Raw genomic sequence first — 21,416 nt, 5'->3', positions numbered from 1 at the left:
AATCTGTGGCAGCATAATAACATGGAAATGTGGTCCGAGTACCTGGAATTCCCATCGTTTTGTTTTTAAGTTATTCTTTGAACTAGAAAGTGGCCCCTGGGGCTTCTTGGCGATGAGGATCCAGTGTAGATATTGGAAATGCCAAGCCTTTACATCGTATATCTCAGCCCTATGAAGAATCCACATCTTTAACTAATCACGATTACGCAGATACACTACCTACTCGACAAGTGGTTATTACGTTCACTTGACGATATATAAAAGGTCGCAGCACTCCCCGATGTCGCATTCTAGATTATCAAACCCCGATAATACAGGGCTTCGAAACATTGCTATGCCCGCCTCATACTTCCGGGAGATCCTGGCGAAGATGCAGACCGGTCTCTTAACTGCTGGTAGTTCGAATAGGCTTATCTCAACCGTGGAAAATAAAGCCTTTGCCGATCCATGATCAACTTCTCCATACACGACCAAGACCGACCATTGGCTGGTAATATTATGGAATTGAGTTGAGGGTCAATGTGTCGAAGAAAACTCGCAAAGCCGGTTACCTAATATCAATGCTAAGGAGGGGATGGACGCCGCTATGAAAATTAGGAGATGCGGAATCCCTATTTGGGCATACACTGGATTAACCACTTAAAATGGCCTTGCGTATAACTGACGCTGTGTTAGCTAAGATGCCTAGCATAAGGTTGTAAGGTAGGTAGAAATCTTGGGTTGCAAACTTACAGTATTAGGTAGGAAATTTCCTATAAGTCATGCGGAGCCAACGTCTCTCAACCAATCATGATACCGACAGATATGTGACCCGTTGTTCCCCTATTTGCTTTTCTTTTTTCAGGTTTAGGGCCGACTACCGCTAAGGATAAGGAGAATGGAGAATGGAGAATGGAGAATCAATGGCTTGCAACCGGTCAGATACTCGGTCAGCGCACTCCTTTTTTTTCAATGGCTGAGAGTTGAAGTCGTTATTCATGCTTGCCATTCATTTGATTTTTTGCCCAAGCCGTGTTTTCTGGATCCGCCGGACTTGGCGCAACTAAATAATCTAGGTAGATAGTCAAGATTTGGAACGAACCAAAGACAGACCCCAAACGCGCCCGTTGTGGGTTTGAAAGGGGAAAAGGGTCGTGAACGCTCTCGTGACTATCGGAGTTGGGAAAACTCGCGTCTTTCTCAACCACTTCAATCATTCATACGCAGTCATTACGCAGTCCAACCTTACGGATAACGAAGCAGTCTTCATTGGATATCACTTGGGAGAATATACAGATTAAGGTAATCTCTCAAGGCAGCCAAGGAAACATCGGATGGATGAAGAGAGGAGGTTCTCCAACAAAAAGAAAAGAAAAGATAATTTACAGCTGCCGTTAGCCGCTTCTTGATACAGGGCACCGACGAGTTATTCCCAATATTTCCAATATTTCCAAAGATCGACTTCGTTCCTTATACATTTATTTATTGTACAGAAAATCTAACACGACATATTGGGCGCCTAATATGCATACTTACGACATCCGACCTTAAAAGGTAGTACGTAGGTTATTTCAGTTGGACAGGCAGAGAAGTAACCACGTTGAACGTTGAAGTACTTTCATAGATACCCTCAGACCTTCAGACGCAAGTTCCTTTATTTGAGGAAGCCCCAAACGGAGGGAGATCTTAAGAGATGGCTCCTGCTGTGGCTGTTAACACCCCCGGGGCATCAAGTGGTCCTTCCGTCCTTCCTCGAATACCAACTAGATTCAACTCAAAAATTAAAATTTTTCTGACACGGCTTCATAGAAGTCACCAGATCCACTTTCACTTCAGCCTTCCCATAATGCTATTTTGAAAAAAAATCACTACCTCTTGATCCATCATCAGCCCGGTATCGACATTACTACGGTTATCTGCTAATTTTCAGAAAGAAATATCAGCTTCAAGATGGAACTATCTCCGACAGCCATAGGAGAAGTCATTCATCCTACTGCGGCTTATTACCGTCCTCCCCTGGAGATTCAGGAACAGCCAGATCCTCCCGATGTCGTTAACTCCTATACTGAGCTCACTTGGGCGGATTCTCTCCTTAATCCTAAAAACCGTATAGACAGCCTCGACCTGCCCCCAAATCCCCTATGGCGTGTCGACGGCTGTGCTGGCTTAGGCAGCCAATACTATGTGGTTCCGCTTTTCATCGAACAGGTTCCCCCTATACGCATGGATGTCTTCGTTTCTAATTCACAACCGCATCTTATCCGTGACCAGCTCGAACTTGACAAGGCCTTCCACACCAAGGACTCCGCTCGGCTACCTAGGCTCGCTATAGCAAGACACATTGTCCGAATCCTCCAGCGTTGGACTACGACCGATTTCCATGATTTGTCATCTTTCGAAAAATTCTACAAAGGTGTGCCTTTCGGATCACGTCTAATCCTAGAGAATATGTCACTTGACGCGCACCAAGTTCGAGTTAAAGTCGGCCTTAACCATAACCTGGAGCATAAGTTGCTCCCGCTTTCAAGGTTGGCTGACCTCTGGGGCTCAGCATTCCCCTTCCCTCCAGTCGTTGACTTCTTTGATCTTCACGTAGTCAGGGTTCTACACGATAGTGTTTGTCTCGTCCGAATTCACGAGCAGCTATTTATTTTCAAGGCGTTGACCAGCGGGGCCAAATACCTCTATCACGAATTGAAGACACTCTGCACGATTGAACCCCATGAGAACGTCATCAGACGGCCAATGCATGTTGTCATGAAGAGGTGCAATTTCGGGTTCAAGAAGGCTGTTGCTGGTTTTACTACGTTTTATCACGCTAAAGGTACTCTTCGAGATGTCCTACCTAGTTTACAAGCTCATGGTCAATTGCACCGTGTCGATCAGTTGAAGTGGTCGATACAGTTAACTAGGGCTCTTGAACATTTAAAAACCCGTTCTAAGACTTACTACCCCGATTTACGTCTAGACAATATTGTACTATCAGAAAAGTCCGACGTCATCATGGTCGATTTTGAACAGAGAGGAGTCTGGTGCGAGTTTGCGGCCCCGGAGGTTAACGCTATCGAATACATCCGTCTAATTGCAACCGACGAGTGCGTACCCGAACCTGTTGGTGAGAAATATCGGAAGATCATGCAGGAATTAGTCCCAGAATTCGAAGAGTTGGAAGGCGAGAAATATACTAACCCAGAATATGGATTCAACATATCGTGGATTGCCCTCAGCGAGACAGAGCAAGAAGCCGCTGAAGTATACATGCTTGGAAGAGTGTTGTGGTGCATCTTTGAAGGGGTCAGTGGTCCTCAGAAAGCAGCCGTGTGGCAGTCGTATAGATGGGAGCCCGAGCTTGAGTTTCCCGAATACAGAAAGACCCCTCCCGCAATGAGAATTCTAATAGACAAATGTACAAGGGGTAGGCGAGAGGCGCTTGGCAACATCATTATAAGGCGAAACAGTCAGCTTCTTCTAACCACTAAACCTCCCAGTGAACAGACTGCCGACGAAGTTAAGCAGACTGCGAAGCAATTTTGGTCGGCCGAAATCGAAGTAGCGGAAAAGTATCTGGAAGTTAGAAGTTCCCAACGTCGCAAAGGGGAATGGAACGATAACTACTTCGAGCGCCCAACCTTGGCCCAAGTCTTGGAAGACCTACTGGCGTTCCAGAACGAAGTCGCTTGAGGCTATGCAGCCATACGAGGGGGAGCTAAAGAACCTGGTCATCATTTTGAGATGAGCATTTCACTTACATTCCTTTTGCTAAAACCCAGCATCAATACATGATATGCTTCCAAATAACTTTTAGCATACTTTGAGCATGTCGTCGTGAAAGAGTCTCTACTGACTTATCTAGAGGGAAAACACCCAACGAAAGTATTAGGGACCATGCCATAGTATAGCGTACTTGAGAGGCCACTGCCAAAAGTGAGCATAGAACTTAACTTGATAGACAAACCTTAGCTAGCTGAATAGCTGAAATATCTCCACCTCCGCTTATTTGATCATATGATCATGATTAGGTCTTCGAACCTGTTGAGTCACCCAAGAACCCCCTTTTAGGCTTCGAGATTTCAAAGCAAACGCTGCCAGGTCGAGCAATTGCTCTCCATTTTGCACTAAGTTTTTACAGATTACTTACCTCCTTACCGCTTATCTTAAGAAGAATCCTAACCTCTAGTCCAACTCATCACCAACAACGCTACTGTTAAATGACCTAGCCTATACTATACTCGTTTGTAGTTATAAGGCTATGCCGAATAATCGTAAGCCATTCGACCGGTGTATGATCCTCGTCCCTTCCCGACTTACCGGCTAGGCAGACTCCCCAAGGAAGAAACAGGTAAATCCTATGCCAACCCCTGTATCATAGATGCCTATCATTGCTTGTGACCTGTTCGAATAGTCATGGCCAAATTTGCGCCAGTAGCCCGGTAACCAATTGGTTCCCACCAAGCGCAACCGGTATATCTCGAGCCTCCTCGAGTGCTATACCGAGGCTAGAGGAACGCTGGCTCGATACTTCGCCTCGGAAGGGGTTCAAGGGGTTCGGCGTGGGGTAAGGGATGTTATGGATAGTGAAATCAAGGTCTTGTGTCTAGAAAGAAGTCTAGAAGGACTCTGGAACTGGGACGCCAACACTTCGATAGAGGAAGGGTTGGCTACCCCCGGCCATCCACTACCCTGATAGAAGGACATAGGAAGTAATTTCCATAGTCCAAAGTCCTAACCCTAACTCTACTAGCAGCTCCTCAACCATGCAGCCACGACTACCCCTATTAACAACTGGCCAAAGTGGCAAACTGTTGAGAGAAAAGGGGAGCAAATAGAAGCGGCGCAGCGGTCCATGATTGCAGTAGCATTGTCCCACAACCTCACCACCTAACGATCATAAGGCCCTTTTGGAAATATCCAATGGGATCTAAGATGGAAGACTTTGGGGGAGGCAGAGCCTCGTATGTCCATTCCGCCGAGATGATAATCAGGTGTTGGCATCATCATCACCTTGACGCTTAGCTACTCGTCTGCAGCAGTACTCCATGTTCATGCATTACTGCAATGAAGCCGGTATTCGCTGTGAGGCTATACAGCGAAGCAAGCCATATATGAAGTTTGTCGGACCGAGTTATGTCATTAGAAGTTAAGTAGCGTTCCGAATATCCACAGGTGCGCCGGATGTTATCCCGGCTCGAAATTCCATACCGGAATAGGAAATACAGGCATCTGGGGTAGCTCGGGGAAATCCTAAATCGGATGGCTCGATTTCGACCCAATGCGCAAGGGCGATTACTATGTAGAATTTCAACAATTCGAGACGACCTCGGCCGGTCAAAAAACACGATAATTTGGTACCGGAGTCCTCAATTTTTTCTCTTTTGAGGAATAAATTGAAACTAAAGGCCTCGTTTGAAAAAGGGAGTGTGTTGCAAGAAGCCTCGTTGGCCGCCTAATGGGTCGACCTTCACTAGAGACTTTTATGAGTTTTTATGAGTTTTATAAGTGTGGTCGCGCCAAGAGGCGGCCTAGCACCGAGGCTTCGCGGCCCAAATCGCGACCCAAATTACACGACGGACCTCTCATATGAACGGTGTACGGTGGTCGCATTCAAGGCCCCGGCCGTGCTTTATATGCTAGCTCACAACTACGGATCCCGTACTACCTTTTTTTCTCCTCCAAGGCAGAAAATGATGGGTAAAATACCGCTCCCGATGACTCCGTTCGGCTTCTTTACCAATCATGACCCTGGTTGTTCTATGTGGCTGATGGCTGATGAACGCCATTTATTCTATTGTACAGGGTAATATCACTATAGTAACTCTTGTTCAGATACTACTAACTACCTAACCTAACCTAGGTATGTATGTGGTATGGTATAGGTTTCTTTTCTCTGTCGTCAGCAATATCTCATATCACGAGGTAAGATTCGGCATCGCCAGTCCTATCCGTTCCCTCGGGTTCAGTGATTACTCGATCTAGATATTAACTGCACATCATACAATATCGTTTCAGCTGCAACGTCCCTTTTGAGTTGTTCATTTGCCCATTTCGACCAGTGGCTGAAGATTCTGGTTCTTCCCCCACGCCTCATCTCCCCTTACTCCCGGTTTGTCAGTTTGCTCTCAACTCACACCGAATAGGTAAATTATGACTGTACCTTGAACCAACGTAGACCAAGCGGTCTCAATATTGGGTCACTTTTGTCGTCATGTCAGTCTTTTTGGGACTTGACCTAAATCTGTCTGCCTGTTTCCTAGGGCTGGCTATGTATGTTATATAACCAACCGTCTCTTCGTCATTTTTAATATGCGTACAATGAATCCTTCGGCATCGCCTGTTTCATCTCAACAAGCTTCCTTCTTGTAACTTACCTATGTCCCCCCCAACCGAGCGTTTCAGGACGCTTTCACTCGGAAGCATGCCACCCGTAACTCGTCTTCAGAGCCGGAAACAGAGAGCCGAGGTGGAAGACTCGAGCTCCGAGTCGGATACCGAACGGGATTTCGATATCGACGATGACGGCTTTATGATCTCTCCATCTAATCTCAGGTACTCGCTAGATCTTCTTGACGAAGAGACGCGGGATAACGTCAATAAAGCTATAGAGGTGCCCCCGCAGTTCACATTACGTGGCTGCCAGGCTGGGGACGAGCGCTGTCTCTTTCTGATAACGGAGCCGGTCGAATATACCGTTCGGACCGGTTCGGAACAGAGTGGCTACGGCATTCCAAGCTGTACTTGTCAGAATGGCGAGCGCGGCGAATCCCCCTGTCGACATATCCTCTGGCTGTTAGACCAGATTACTAACCAGGTCCTGGGCGTCCAGAGGAGCCCCTTTTCGTTAACAAAGTACGGGTATCCGACAGAGCTTGGCAACCCTTACGATGAGATATCGGATTTCCATCTGGACATGCTGGCCGACAGCCTGCACTGCGACGTCGTCGGGCAGTCCCCCGATCCCAACCCCAGACGGGTCCGGGAGACGCGGGAGATACTCGCCTCGCTCAACGAGGTCCCCACCGACTCGTACCGGCCGGATCTCTTCAACAACCCGCGCAAAGGCCGGCGCGTCGTCAAGAGAGGCGACCTCGAGCAGACCATCTTCCGCATGCTGCTCCGCAACGACGACTTCTTCCAGTACTTCCTCTCTTCCATGCGCGCCGACGAACTGCACTCGAACCAGTTCCTCTCTCTGCAGCTCCGCGCCGACGCCGCGCTCGCTGGCCTCCAGCAGTACGCGGATACTACTATTACTACTACACCCACCACCGCGCGTCCTAAAGACGTCAAGTGGTGCGCCGCACACCTGACGCGCATAACGCGGCAGATCCACAGCATAATCCACAACACGGAGCGCCCGCTGTCGCGATGGGAGCTCCGCGCGGCCGCGCGTTCCGCCGTGCACATCCTCGACCGGGTCGTCGTGGACTGGGGGGACCGGGACGTGGGCCCGGCGAGCATCCCCCATGCGGAGCGCAACTTGTTCTTCCGGCTGGTCGGGGCCCAGGACCGCAACTTCGTCGTGGATATCCTGGCTTCGATCCCGCCTGAGGTGCTGGGGCCGTGGGTCGACGAGCTGGCGGAGCTGCAGGGGAGGATTGTGGAGAGGGGTGCGCCGGGTGCGTATGCGGCGAGGTTGGGGTCGCTTGTTGGGTTTTTGAGGGGGAGTGCTGGAAGTGCTGGGGGTGGGAGTGGGAGTGGGAGCGGGGGGTCGAAGAGGATGGGGATGGGACAGGGGCTGGGTGGGAGTGCGAAGAGGATGAGGTGAGGTGAGCTGGCTGGCTATATCACTTCACGAGCTCTCCCTATCTCTTACTCTTGCTCTCGCTCTCTTTCGGTGTGGAACTGGGGGAAACAGTAGGTATCCAGCCCGGGAACAGGCTTTCCCGTCACCGGAACTACCCTACTCTACGCACACATGGTGAACTAGAAGATATCTGGTGCGGACCAATCTCCACCCCCTTCCCTCCTTTCAGGAAAAGGGGGAGGGGCGGGTTTCTAATTTTCTAATCTTTCTTTTCATCTTGAGCTGCGCTGGGATGGATATCTTGTTTTGTCCTTTTTTTTATTTGATTTTGTTTTGTTCTGGGTTTAAAGGGGGCTATGGCTACAGGTATGCTATGATTTTAAAGACTATTTATTACCACTGCTACTGGATAGGTGGGGGGGGTTTCTCGCGATTCATGTTTAGTTAGGCGGATAGCTTAGTTAAGTGGTTAGATATGTATAGATTACTACTACTAGTTACTTGCTTACAAACTGTAAAGCGGAATAAATTGAGCTTTTGACGATGAATTTCAGGTCTTGATATATATGATATATATAATACACGACTAACCTACTAGAACTCCCTCCTAGTTTCTCTTGTAACAACGTCTCCTTTTCTTCCTTCTCTCATCTCATCCGTATTTCGATTTTCCTTTCCCCTAAATAACTTAGGCACTTACCTACGTATTACAACGACTAGTTATCTAACCTATCCATGTATCTTACCGTAGGAAACAGGTAAGTATATCATCCAATCCAACCCAATATACGATACGATATATACCATCGCAACATAACTTAATCAAATCATCGAAATCATAACCCCCCCCCTTCCTAGTCCTCACTTATCAGTATCAGACCCGTTAGCGCTTCACCCATCCCATCTTACACCACCCTACCCTACCCCAAATCCGCCCCGGCCCGGCCTACCACCCGGCCGGCGTCCTCCGAATTTCGCGCTGTACCCGACCTGCATGTATGTATGTACGCATGTACGCATTCATGCATTACTCCCTCCATCTCTTAGATATTTCCGGTCTGTCTTTTCCGCCACACTTTTCATTTCGTGCCGCCTCATCATTTCGCCTTATCTCGAACCGTTTTCTTTCGTTGGCAATTTACCTAGGTACCTAGGTAGATAATTTGGTTAGCACAGACCGGAGACTAGGGCTCGTATACATGTGTAAGTAAGTATAGCCGTGCTTGAATTAATATAAGATGATATATAATATCCTCAGTCTAGAATAATATATATTCCTACCTACCTAGGTAGGTACCTGACAACGGGAATATGGGCGCTCAAGAAGTAGAGTAAGTAACAGGAAAACGGCGAGTCTTCACTACCCGCTCGAGGTCCCCGCGCAAGGCCGCCGGAGCGTTGCATAATGAGGGGAATATCAAACGACTCGTCACTCGAAACAAGTATGTAGGTACCTAGAGAAACATAATTCACGAAAATAAGTAGTTTCACGTAGATAAAAGTGCGGTGCGGTATTATACTGTCATCTGGTATTTCTCGGGGTATATCCAACGCTACCTGCTTCATATATACAGGTCAGTACCTATGTAAGTAATATGTATAACGCAACTCGACGTAACATGACCACAATAGGTACCAATCCCACCAAAAATCCCAAGTTATAGGCTAATCCGGCCAAGTAGACAATCATGCTGAATTTCGTCTATTCCTTTTCATTCCTTTACCATCTCTATAAGCCAGTCGCTTCAGATGACTCGATGCCACGCCTCCCTAATTTTCTTATTCGTGATCACAGCGTTTACCGAAACCAATACTCATTATATGCGTCCTTACGCGCAGCCATACCCGGTAATATAAGCCTCAAACCGTGACGCCAATATCAGGGCCTCCAGCGGCCTCGACCTCATCTCTCGCGCGTACATTCGCAATAGCGCTCTGCAGCGCGCTCGTCAAGTCGACGTGGAATAGCGGGCGATTAAGCCCGTGTACTGCGACCTTTCTAGTCTCGTTAGTCCTAGTGAAATCAGGCGCTTTGTTTTTCGGAAGCGCAGACTGCGTTATACTAGAAGCAGTGCTGGGTCCGGGAGTATCCTGGGTCGATGGGTCTACTGACTCCGACTTGCTGAGAGTCGGTCGTATTTGAGTTTCCTTCTCATTGGCCTCCTGCTCCGCGGCGGCTGCAGCAGAATCTGAGCCGCCAATCTCGGCGACGCTGAAGATAGACTTCCACCGCGAGTGTAGGCCGTCCGGGCGCGGGGTCGGGTAGCCGAAGCCGGCGGAGACGAGTCCCCTCTTCGTCCATCGGTTGTTGATGCAAGCGAAGTGAACGTCTACTACGTCTGGTGCTGTATAACGGTCTAATTGATTGCGCACGTCGATTAATTGCTGTACTGAAGTTACATCGACGTTATTGACTGAGCTAAAGTCAAAGATTATAGCCTTCAACGTCGGTAACCCCGTGTTCTCTTCTTGACCCTTCTTCGGGCCCGGGTCATTCCACGGACGGTCGCCAATACGGGCAAACGTGTCTGTTCTAGTACGACGCGTATTGGCGAATATGTGGCTTGTAAGGTAGTCTAGAGTGTGACTTGCGCTTGGGTAATTGAACCCTTCGGAAAATCGATAAATAAAAATACCAGGATAGGGACTAGATACTTCGACTTCTGGGTTTGAGCCGTCCTCATGGTCAATTGGCAGGAAAACATTGCGTGTAGGCGGTGAAAGACTAGAGTCCAAAGCATCAAAAGTCCCATACTCGCCCATCACGTTGCTGTCATTGCCGATGAGGTGGTCGCCTAGCACGGAGTGTACTTGAATCCTGCCGAGGAACCTACCGCGGGATTTAAGGACACGGAATATAAAAATCGCGAACGAGATACATATCGTGGCGTAGATTCCGTTCTCGATCGTTGAAAATATAGTAACGAATACTCCGACGAAGAAGATGATGACTTCGAGAGGTGATATTCTCCAAAATTTGTAAAGCGTATCGGGTGGCGTTATAAGATCTCCGACGGCGTGGATGATAACAGCAGCAAGAGCTGCGGATGGTATGTAAAAGAAAACAGCCGTAAGTGCGTAAATAGCTAGGAGTACCACAGCGGCCGTGATAACACCAGCAAAAGGGGTCCGGACACCTGCCTTCGATTTGATAGCTGTGCGACTGAAAGATCCTGTCGATGGGAATCCTCCGAGAAAGGGTGCAAGGACGTTGGTAACACCGATAGCAACCATCTCTTGCGACGGGTTTATAGTGTAGTTGTTAACGCGGCCGAATGATTTCGAAATAGCAATATGTTCGATGAGTAGAACAATGACTGTTGCGGGTAGTTCGCCAATAAACGAGTTGATTATGTCTGAGTCAATAGTTGGAACGGCGGCATGCTGAAAACCCCGAGGAACGTCCTTAAGAATGGCGAAGGCAGGGTGGTCGCGACGATTCATATTAACCAACCAACTAATCATAGTATATAATAATATGACGAAGACTGCTCTTAGCGTTGAGAGAAAGAAGAACAACTTGTGATGGTTCGGAAACTTCTTTGCTGCCCAGGCACATGAAAACCGGATTCCGTAAAGCACTGTGAGCGCCGTTAAACCCATGGCTGCATTTAAATCCGTCTTGCCTAAGTTCTTTAAGGTGTTGATGATGACCAAATATGTCGAATCTCTCGTCGAGAAGCCAGTGATGCCCATAAGCGTAGGAACCTGCCCTGCGGCAATGTTGATAGCGGATCCGGTCATGAAAGCAGCAAGTGATACTAAAGGTATCAGTTCGACGATCCATCCACACCGGATTAAACCGATAAAAAGTACGATTGCACCGGATATGAGAGCAAGGGCGCTTGCGATGACCCATGGCTCATCTTCGTATTGAGGAAGCTCTTTGGTAGCTTTAGCGACGACAGAGCCGGTGACGGTAGAGACGACGGCAACAGGCTTCAATAAGTTAGCGAGAGGACTAATTTAACGAAGGGCTCTACTTTGACGTACTCCTATGGTAATATCTTTGGAAGTAGCAAAAAACCAGTAGATAAGAACGCCCATAAATGATGAATATAAACCGAATTGCACTGGTAGATTAGCCAGCTTGGCGTAGGCCATTCCCTGTGGTACAACGACTGCACCAATAGTTATTCCTTATAAGAAGTTAGTTAAACTTATTCTACCTGTTATAGCCGAGTCAATAGAACATACCTGCAACAAGATCGCCCACAAACCATTGTAAGTTGTAAAACCCGATCCAAGATAGAAAGGGGAACAACGACTTAAAATAGCTTAGTATATCTCGTCCCGACGGCGTAATTTCTGAGAGCCATTCTGCGCTTGTGGGTTGCTGCTCAACGAAACTGTCTGCCGTATGCGTCGAGAAGACTGATTCTCCTCGAGTTACATTGTCTACATCGGGGTCTTCAAGTTTGATCCCTAAGACCTTTGCTAGAGTTTGGCTAGCTTTCGACGAAGACATCGTGGTGGGTATTAGGTGAGGATAGAATTAATAAATAAAAGGCAACAAGCGTTAACGGCAATTAAAAGTATATATAATAAACTTTGTAACTGAAATGAAGTATGGAATGCTCCTAGGTAGAATGGATACTATATTCGAGGAGACGAGAGTTGCGCCTGTAGATCTGCAAGGGGTAGCTAAGCAGCAAGGCAGCTCAACTTAAACGCTGAGGGTGTGTTTGACACCACTAATTTGAGCGTGGGTTAAATAAACCCGGCTCCAAAGTATCGCTATGAAGAAGCACCGATAGCCATTAGGGTGAAGTTTGATAAAGTAGTTGACAAGACCGACTCGAGAATATTAAGTATTGTTAAAGAGGCCACAGATGGTAGTTAATAAACAAGGAATCTTTAGATTAAACGACAATGTGGATTTGATAAATGGGTAGTCCACAATAAAGTAATGGGTTGATATCTGTTCTTAGAAGTTACACCGAGGGGACACGAGGCTTCGGTAAAGAGAACAACTATAAGTGATTCGGCTGCGATATTCTCAGTTTGTCTTGCACAGAGGTATCTCGCTGCAACGTCGACTGCGTTTTTAGTTGTTAGACAAGAGTTTGTGTAGCTTGTGTAGTCTGTGTAAAGAGAAGCGAAAGTTTATTATTCAAGTAGGACGAGCTCGATACTGGCTGAGTTGTAATACGTATTTTTCTAGGTAGTCTTAGTGGATACTCGAGATCTTAGACTGTCGCCGCAGGGGAACTGGTGGATCGGGGCGTGGCCTTGGCAGATGAATAGTTTTAAGATTTCCAAGAACATAATACTATTGTTCAGGCAGAAGAGCTTCGAAGAGCCACAGTAAAAGAATAATCGTGGTAGTGAGGTAATAAGTAATTGGATAACGATGTTGCTAGCTTACAGTCCATGTTGAAGTTTTGCCAGTAGCCCCGGATTGGCCGATCATTCGATGGCGCAATCGGCTTTATACCATTCAAAGTCTAGCGGGGATATTTAGAAACAGTAAAGTACGCAATACAGTCTTCATTCTCAATTTGAAAGCAACGGACTAAAGAGATGAGGCCGACATAGACGTAGTATTCGGTAGTACTAACTCCATTTTCTAATGGAACCTTGAGCGCAGCATATTCGGCAGTTATACACGGTACAAATTTACAACATATGATCTTATAATAAAGGTTAAATATTAGATATTGGTAAGAATGGTCTGGAAGTACTTACTAACATAAGACAATATTGAGGTTGGAGATAATAACGATTGGAACAAGTGGAACAAGTACCCAAATAATTGTACCCAATTCGGCGAAAAACTAACTAAAATAGCCAATCACAAAGCTTAAATATAAAGGCATGGTCTTAGCGTCGATGGCGCAATTTTGTCTTTGGTTGATGCCATTATTATAAATACGGGAAACTCCATATTGATCGAGAACATGGGGAAGTTTATCTTTAATGTCTTATGTCATAATAGATTGAATAGGTATTGATTCGGTGCCGGTTTCGCTGTAAGTGTTTCTATAAGAACTATTATAAAATGGTTATAAACCGACCCACGAACGCATCGTGTTCTTATCAAATCATTTATTTAACTTGCTTTCAGAGTCTAGACTTGTGAGAATGCTTAGCCGGTATTGAATCTCTCTTTACTGACAACAGCAGTTAATATATAATATTTAAATATCTATAAACTAAGAAGCTGCCGGCTGTGTATTGATGATATTAAGTCAAGTGTTCATCATGGAGTTATTAAGCTTTCGAATGCGACGTGTTTTAAGCATAAAGCAACCACCATAAAATCTATTATAACGAGCGAGTAGCTAGAATACAGTACCATTGGTCAATCTTGAATACATGAAGTGCAACATAATGAGGCCATCTTTTAATCATGCAAAAGCCTATATCCATGTAAATCGTAAGTCTCCGAGAGGTAATCCTGAACTGAGCTTCGGCTTCCCCGGATGCAAATAATATGCAGAACGATCGTACCTGCAGGCTTCACGGGCCATAATCTACGGGGAAATCTTGACCAATCCTAGTAGCGGTAGATCGGTCAAAGGTTGCCGACCTTATGCTACTGTAACCTTATCTGCCTTACCTTAGGCGTTGAAATCAATGGTAAGCTTTTCACATGCTGATCCAATATTGGTGGATGTTGTACAATATAATGTATGAATGAACTGCAGCATTAGAAAAAAAAGAGTAAGGCAATTATGTTGTCTTTGAAGAAGAATAAGAATTTATAAAGATAATACTTATATAAATAATACATTTACATAACAAGTACATAGGTATGTATGTACATATTCAGCTAAATAAATAACCTTTTTAAGCCGACGCGTTCTACTCGCGTTAAAATCTTGTGAATATGAGGGGGGGTTAACTATTATTAGGTCACTACGTATGTTGTACCCAAGTACCTTAAGTTCTCTCTCTAAACAACTCCAACCTCTTTCCCTGCCCTGCCTTTTTTCATTTTAATTTTACTGCGCCTAGTCGTCGCACTAAAACTATACAACGTGTTAAGCATGCTTTTTCTTCGATATCAATGATAGCTTCAATTTGCGTGTTGCCGCAAATTTATTTAGCTGTCACTGTTGTCAGCTAGTTAAAATGACGAGCCCAACGCAGGAGTCATTCCCGCCCATCGCGCAAGCTTTCAACACATTCACGACCACTACACTCCCTAACCAAATACACACCCCACCGTCACCTCACACTCATAGATTGCGCAAACTACAATCTGCACATAACCTTGGTGCCACCGCTCGAATATTTAGTCAAAACTCGTCGATACCTCAACAAGTTCTTCGACATCCCCAAGAGGGCGTACCACCTCCGACTCGCAATGTCAACCGATCTCCACAGAGAAATAGAGCCAACTCGGACGCGACACCCCCGCCACCCCCGACGCCCTCTATATTTCCAAACAATATTTTACTATCCTTAAACCACAAGAGAAGCGCTCTAAGTAAGGCTTCAAGAGTAGCTGATGCTATGTCTCTAGACAGATTGATCAGGGAGGGACCCCCTGATGGGGATGTGAATGGTGCTTTAGAGAGTGCGCGTCTTAAGGTGCTAGATCAGGGTATCAGGAGCGACAGCGATGGAATGGTGCGAATTTCTTGAATACCGATCCGATATCGACCGTGCTAATAAAAGAATGCTTAGTCGCGGACTAGAATCTACTTCTGGCTTATATTTATCGATGCGCCCATTCTTGATACTGACGAGTACCTCGGACTCATACATCGAGGGGCTTCTCCCGCTTACTCCAAAATCCGAAACGACACCTTTCGAACCCTGACTACCGATCCCCTTTTCCGTCGCCGCGTTAGCGAGGCGAGTTTGATTCGTCTTCTTAACGCCATCGCTTGGAAGCTTCACGATGCGAAGGAAGAACGTCGCCCAACAAGTAGCAGATTGTCTCTCGCCGCGACCGAAAGCGCTGGTAGCTCTCGCAGCGATATCTCGCAAACCGATGCCTCTTCGCCATCTGCAAGGAATCGTGCCCGCGCCCTTACGCTTACGACGGAGGGTTCTGATGTTACTACCTCAGAACCTGGGACTTACGTACAGGGCATGAACGTACTTGCTGCTCCGTTCTTATACGCAGCTCGTAGCGAGGTGGAAGCTTTCGCTGCTTTCCATACTCTCCTAACCAAGGAGTGTCCTGGGTATATTAGGGGTGCAATGGACGGAGTTCATCGCGGTCTAGCACTCGTTGACAAAGTATTAGCGATCGTGGATCCTAAGCTGAGTTTCTATTTAACATCCAAGGGTCTATCGGCAGAGATTTATGCTTTTCCTTCCGTCCTTACACTCTGCGCATGTACTCCTCCTTTACCGGAGGTGCTGAAGCATTGGGATTTCCTCTTCGCCTACGGGCCGCAGTTGAACATCGTGTGTATTGTCGCCCAGCTAATCATGATGCGCAATGAACTCCTTACCTCTTTAAAGTAAGTACACATACCTATGACTACTAGCTATTGAGGTATTGAGTTATCATATTAACAAGTAAATAGTCCTAACAAACTCCTTCGATCATTCCCGGCTTTACGGGCAGAAATGATCAAGCGAACAGCTCTAGCAATCATTAGGATGATACCCGACGATATCTATGCTGATATCATACGACACGCTCTATGACATACCCCTTTTCAAAAGGTGACGCGATATGGTTCTCTACGAGTTACGCTCATATGACCCAGGTTTTAGTATAGGGTCATACATACATCTTTGTAATAATAACTCCAACCGACGACAATCGTTTCAAAGCCAACTAACTGCAAGATCTCGGCATAATGGTACCACCCCGAAAGCCGAGATCTTTAGCAAATCGGGTTCCTTTTGTCAAGAGGCACTTATACTATAAGACGGCCCTTACATATAGATTTCTCCAAAACAAGAGGTATATTCTTTACAACGGGTAATACAAAAGGGAAAGCTTTTTTTTTTCTTCCCCGATTTTACGTCTTTTTCATTTTACTTCTGTACGGTACTAGACGACATGCAGGACGACCGGGGAAGATGCGAATACAGAAAAAAATAAGCCAAGGGGGGCTGGGTAGCTCACGATCACGCAGATGATGTTTACGAAACGAATCCTTCATGTTTTTGTACGAGTATGGGGCAAGGGATGGGGGGTAGCAAGGCGGGTATTACGGTATATTATACTATACTATACTATTATACTACTATACTACTATGCTATATCCCTGGGTATATATACATATATATACCGTAAAGAGGGGGGGAGGTTCTGGGTCTTAACGCGGAAATGAACGATGACGGACAGACGGATGGATGGATGGATGGATGGCAGGATGGACAGGAGGATATTATATACCGTAATAGGCAGACGCACCGTCGTGCACTGCTGTAAAACTTTGGAAATGAAAGTTATGATCGGAATGTTTGTTCGTTTGTTCGTTAAGTATAAGTAGGCATGTATAAGTGGTCAGGTGTTTGATTTGCGGCGATATGAATGGATGAATGTACCTTGATGCGTTGGATTTGAACTTGAAGTCTTGAGTCTTGGGTTGTAGTTGTTGACTTTGATGTGATAATAGTTAGAGATATTTTATAGTAAGAGTTGTCTGGAATCTGGGACTTGATAATTAATTGAGTCTGCATGCTCTCGAGTGAGTATGATGATAAGGGATGGTTAAGGGATTTTATCTAGCGAAGTCGAAAGCTTGCTTGCTTGCTCCCTTTCGTAGCTGGCGCGGCGGCGGGTGGTATTGAGTCTACGCTGCTTTCTTCCTCCCTTAGACACCTAGCATAGGTAGGTAGGTAGGTATACATCTCCCTACATACTTTCACCCCAGCCCTTCTCTCGAGGGGCTCATGAAGAAAAACTACAGACATAGGGAGGATGGACATGTGCTACGATATATCGGCGCCAGATTCCATTAGAATACTGTTAGTCTAGAATTCATATCAATAGACGAGAAGGTCACGAAGAGAGCCCCAGGGTACTGAATAATGATATATATATAATGCATGTATTAGGTCCGCTCATCCCACATCTTGGAATAACCTCATGCTCTCACTTTTACATCTACCTCTACCTCTACCTCTACCATCTATCGACCCCAGTCTCTTCTACACCATCTATCGCCAACTCGTTTACGTATCTCGTAACTTATATACGATAATCAACCCATTATATATACCTTCACAATAATCCACCATGCTCACTTTTTCGCTCCTATTACTCTGCTGCGGCCTCCTGGCCTCGGCGCAAGAGAAACACGCTGGTACCTCCGTCGTGCACCACAAGAGGGAGACGGGAACCTGCGAACAGACCTATGGGGAAGGCTCGCAGCCGTGCGGCGGCGGCGGCGGAAGCACCTATTGCTTCAACCCCAAAATCGGCCAGGTAGAAAAGAACTCGTGTATTGTCCATGGAAAACAAATGCTAACTCAGAATAGTCGTGCTGCGCAGCAGACAACGGATTTTGCGACTCGGGAAAGTATTGCGCGCCTGTCGCAGGTTATTGCTGTCTTGAGGTATGAGGCTGACGGTCTTGATCGATTAAGGGCCCGTTAGCTAACAACGTGTAGGGAGAGGATTTAGAGACGTGCGCCCGTAATGCTGGTTTTACACTTCCTAGTTCCGCTTCGAATATGTCTGCGGATCCCCATGCGATGGCCAATGCAACAACTGTTTCCGGTCCTACGTTAACAATTCTTCCCTTCCTGAAAGAATCCCCAGCACCGACACCAACGATAGTACACATTCAAAATAACTCATGTTCATTCGCTACCCACGCCAACTTGAATACGCCTATACCTGTACCAACCCTTATATCGCACACGAACGTAACGGCCCCACCGCCCGTGCAAGTCTCTTCGGCAGTGAAACAAGCTGAAACTTCGACGGGATTAGTGGCACTACTTAGTTTACTGAGTATTTTGGCTGTTGTTCTTCTGGATTTGGTTATCGGCCCTAGGTAGCTTTGGGGCAGAGTGTATTTTCATGAGAAGGAATCTTGATGTCTATTGTAATTATCTAGACGTCTGGGCGCAACTATGAAGACATGTGGTTGGGGGGATTCGAGAAGTTGCGCGGTCTATTGTAGATAACTACCTCACATCTTGGTGTCGGTTGAAGGATCATGCTTAATAGGTCGGGCAGCCCTCTTGTGCTCTCTGAAAGGCGCCAGAGAAGAATTCTTGCATAGCGACATAATGATAAAGAATCCCACCAAGTACAGCAAGCTACATCCTTAATTAGTGTCAACGCAATGAAAAGGGGTACCGATTAATACTTACATGCCATAGGTTGTGCGCATTACCACAGTAGTCAAACATGCCAGGACACCATCGCTCGGGGACTTTGCTCGCGTAGACGCAAGCTCCAAGGACATAAACGAAGAGAGATTTAAGTAGATTGGAACCCGCATAGAAGTCAAGTGCCCAAGCAGGGCCTCGGGTCAGAATTATCTGGAAAACCGGCATAAAACCAGTGGCACCCAATCCCACAAAGAAGCCTACCCTCACCCAGGCCATATCCTGTCCATTAAACTTAGGATGCCAAGGGAGGATGGTTCCAGCAATGCCTAGCACAGCAGTTGTAGTCATGTACGTCCACCGACTGATGGGTTCGCAATAAAATGCAGTATACTCAGTCGTCATAATCGACGCTGCTATGAGTAATGAGATACCGGTGTAGTCGATACATGCGAAGCGTTCCAGTAAAGTTTGGTCCGCAACACAGTTCATAGTATGCCAAATGGTACTGCAGACCAAGCATTTGCAAGCTGCGAAAAAGAAAACGGCGGCAATAAAAACATCCGTTTTCGAGTAAAGAGAGAAGTTGGCCGAAGTCGGATAAAAGTAAAAAGCGATGGATAGAATTAGTATCAAACCAAGCGCGTGAGACCAGATGTTGACCAGTTCGTTTGAAATGCCGAACATTGAACGAACGCAGCCAATCTTGGATTCGGTGAAACGATATCCGCTAAGTATATGAGGATTGACCCTCCAAGGCACAGGAAGCTCCTCATACTTAATAAGGCCTTTTTCCTTAGCGCGGGTAATTGCTCTTTGTACGTGCTCCTCGACGGTCTCTGCAGCACGCCAGGCTCGTTCAATACCATCGTCCACAACACCGCGAGCGCGTTCTATACTTTCGTCTACGACCCGTTGGCCTTTGTCCATCAAACTTCCGGCAGCGTCAGCGGCATTCGCAAAGCCTTGGTCGCGGAATTTCAAGGCTCGAGTTTCGAAGTCGGTAAGCATGCCGTCGAGGAGTTCAACGCCAACGCGCGCTTTCTCATTCATGGACTCGGCGGCTACTAAGGCCTCATGATATCTTGTGTCTAAAGTCTCAACCATAACCTGCAATCGCCTGCGCCCGGCGCCAATGACCTCTTCCGAAACTTGCGAACAGCGTTCTCGCACTGCTTGTAAAGTTGAAAATGTTTTGGATATACTCGAGTCCAGATCGATAAATTCGCCATAGCCTTCAAGGTATTCAAGTCTCCTCTCTAATTCCGAGAGGAACAAATCCACCTTTATTATATAGTTAGTATAATTGTTACTAGAGTATCAAATCGTTTGGGAAGTGTACTTTAAGAAGTAAACCTTCTTCTCCGTCCATGATTTGCTGAACTAGAGAATGTCTTCTCCGAGGCATAAAAGAAGAGTGCCGTCTACGCCGACGTGGTAAGTTTTCCGGGTCGGCGGTGCCCGAGCTTTTTGAATTAGATTGCTCTTGGTGAGAACCAAGAGCGAAGGTAGACGTGCAAGACATGATGAGGAAAAGGAGCGTATGATAAACTATAGCAAACGTAAGGGTTTATTGTTGGTGCCAACTAATAAAAAGGCTTGGGGTACGTCTAAGCTGTCAGACGTCCCTGCATGAGATAGTCTATATTGCGACTTAAACGATGCGAAGCTGGCCAGTCAAAGTATAAGAATGCAGAATACTTTAAGGAGATTGGTCTCGAGGTTGTTACTTGTTGTGTAGCTGTGCAATGGTAAAAAGCGTTGGAGGCGAAGTGGAAGAAAGTTAACTTTCACATGTAGAAGATGGTCGGTGTCATTGGTTAACGGAGGGGGCGCCACCTGAGCGCGCAAACTATCGGACAAGACGGAGTAGTTAGCTTAGATAAGATCTAAAGTCAATACGTACCTTATGCAAGGGTAAATTAAGGTTCCCCACAATCGGAATCCCGTAGGTCGGTTGGGACGTACCGAATACAAGAAAGGTTTAGTCAGTTTGAAGAGAAGGCATTGGATTTATACAATTACCTACTTGCAGATATGTGCAATAATTCTATCTGTCTTTTTTTGTATGTATCATAGTAATGTCTATATCCTTTTCAAAATTGAAGTTATAGTATCAATTAATTTTTAAGTAATCATAAAATTAGGCTCGTTGTACATGTACGAGCTGATAGAGCTGTGTGTAAGCCCCGACTTTCTAACGCCTGTGACCGACATAAATCCAATATTGACCCTAATTTCCACTAGGTAGTAATCTCCAATCACTACAACCCGTGGGGACGCATTTATGCAAAGTTACCTAATCCACCAAAGTCACTTGGATACCAAGACCGGCAGACGGCAATTAAAATATCCGGGTTTAAGTAAGGCTTGGATCTACAAACAAATTCCATTCCTGATTGGTCAACTTTCCAATAGCCTAGACTACCTAGAGTCAAGACCTCAAGACCTCAATACCTACCTCAATACCCTAGACGTCAACATCAAAAGCACG

General features: G+C 46.2%; 6 protein-coding genes across 6 annotated transcripts; 4 read left to right on the top strand and 2 right to left on the bottom strand.

Moving 5' to 3' along the window:
* Positions 1-1,929: 1,929 nt before the first annotated feature.
* On the top strand, positions 1,930-3,660 carry GL218_01915 (uncharacterized protein; the record flags this gene model as incomplete). The annotated part of the gene is made up of 1 exon (XM_033578401.1): positions 1,930-3,660. One exon carries the CDS (start codon positions 1,930-1,932, stop codon positions 3,658-3,660), a length of 1,731 nt encoding a protein of 576 aa, XP_033438041.1.
* A 2,731-nt stretch (positions 3,661-6,391) lies between these two features.
* GL218_01914 (uncharacterized protein) lies at positions 6,392-7,313 on the top strand (the record flags this gene model as incomplete). The annotated part of the gene is made up of 2 exons (XM_033578400.1): positions 6,392-7,247; positions 7,309-7,313. The coding sequence occupies 2 exons, from the start codon at positions 6,392-6,394 to the stop codon at positions 7,311-7,313; spliced, it is 861 nt and encodes a 286-aa protein (XP_033438042.1).
* A 2,267-nt stretch (positions 7,314-9,580) lies between these two features.
* On the bottom strand, positions 9,581-12,188 carry GL218_01913 (Sulfate permease 2; the record flags this gene model as incomplete). Its single annotated transcript, XM_033578399.1, has 3 exons — positions 9,581-11,659; positions 11,714-11,859; positions 11,918-12,188. 3 exons carry the CDS (start codon positions 12,186-12,188, stop codon positions 9,581-9,583), a joined length of 2,496 nt encoding a protein of 831 aa, XP_033438039.1.
* Positions 12,189-14,797: 2,609 nt separating this feature from the next.
* On the top strand, positions 14,798-16,333 carry GL218_01912 (Cell division control protein 16; the record flags this gene model as incomplete). The annotated part of the gene is made up of 3 exons (XM_033578398.1): positions 14,798-15,298; positions 15,356-16,143; positions 16,210-16,333. The coding sequence occupies 3 exons, from the start codon at positions 14,798-14,800 to the stop codon at positions 16,331-16,333; spliced, it is 1,413 nt and encodes a 470-aa protein (XP_033438040.1).
* Positions 16,334-17,879: 1,546 nt separating this feature from the next.
* Positions 17,880-18,266, top strand: GL218_01911 (uncharacterized protein; the record flags this gene model as incomplete). The annotated part of the gene is made up of 2 exons (XM_033578397.1): positions 17,880-18,199; positions 18,254-18,266. The coding sequence occupies 2 exons, from the start codon at positions 17,880-17,882 to the stop codon at positions 18,264-18,266; spliced, it is 333 nt and encodes a 110-aa protein (XP_033438037.1).
* A 545-nt stretch (positions 18,267-18,811) lies between these two features.
* GL218_01910 (uncharacterized protein) lies at positions 18,812-20,447 on the bottom strand (the record flags this gene model as incomplete). Its single annotated transcript, XM_033578396.1, has 3 exons — positions 18,812-18,910; positions 18,965-20,206; positions 20,265-20,447. The coding sequence occupies 3 exons, from the start codon at positions 20,445-20,447 to the stop codon at positions 18,812-18,814; spliced, it is 1,524 nt and encodes a 507-aa protein (XP_033438038.1).
* Positions 20,448-21,416: the final 969 nt, after the last annotated feature.

The sequence above is a fragment of the Daldinia childiae genome (assembly GCF_008694065.1).
Source record: "Daldinia childiae strain JS-1345 chromosome Unknown Scaffold2, whole genome shotgun sequence".
Taxonomy (NCBI): Eukaryota; Fungi; Ascomycota; class Sordariomycetes; order Xylariales; family Hypoxylaceae; genus Daldinia; species Daldinia childiae.
Note: the sequence above shows the minus strand (reverse complement) of the source record. Positions and strands in the feature narration are given on the sequence as shown.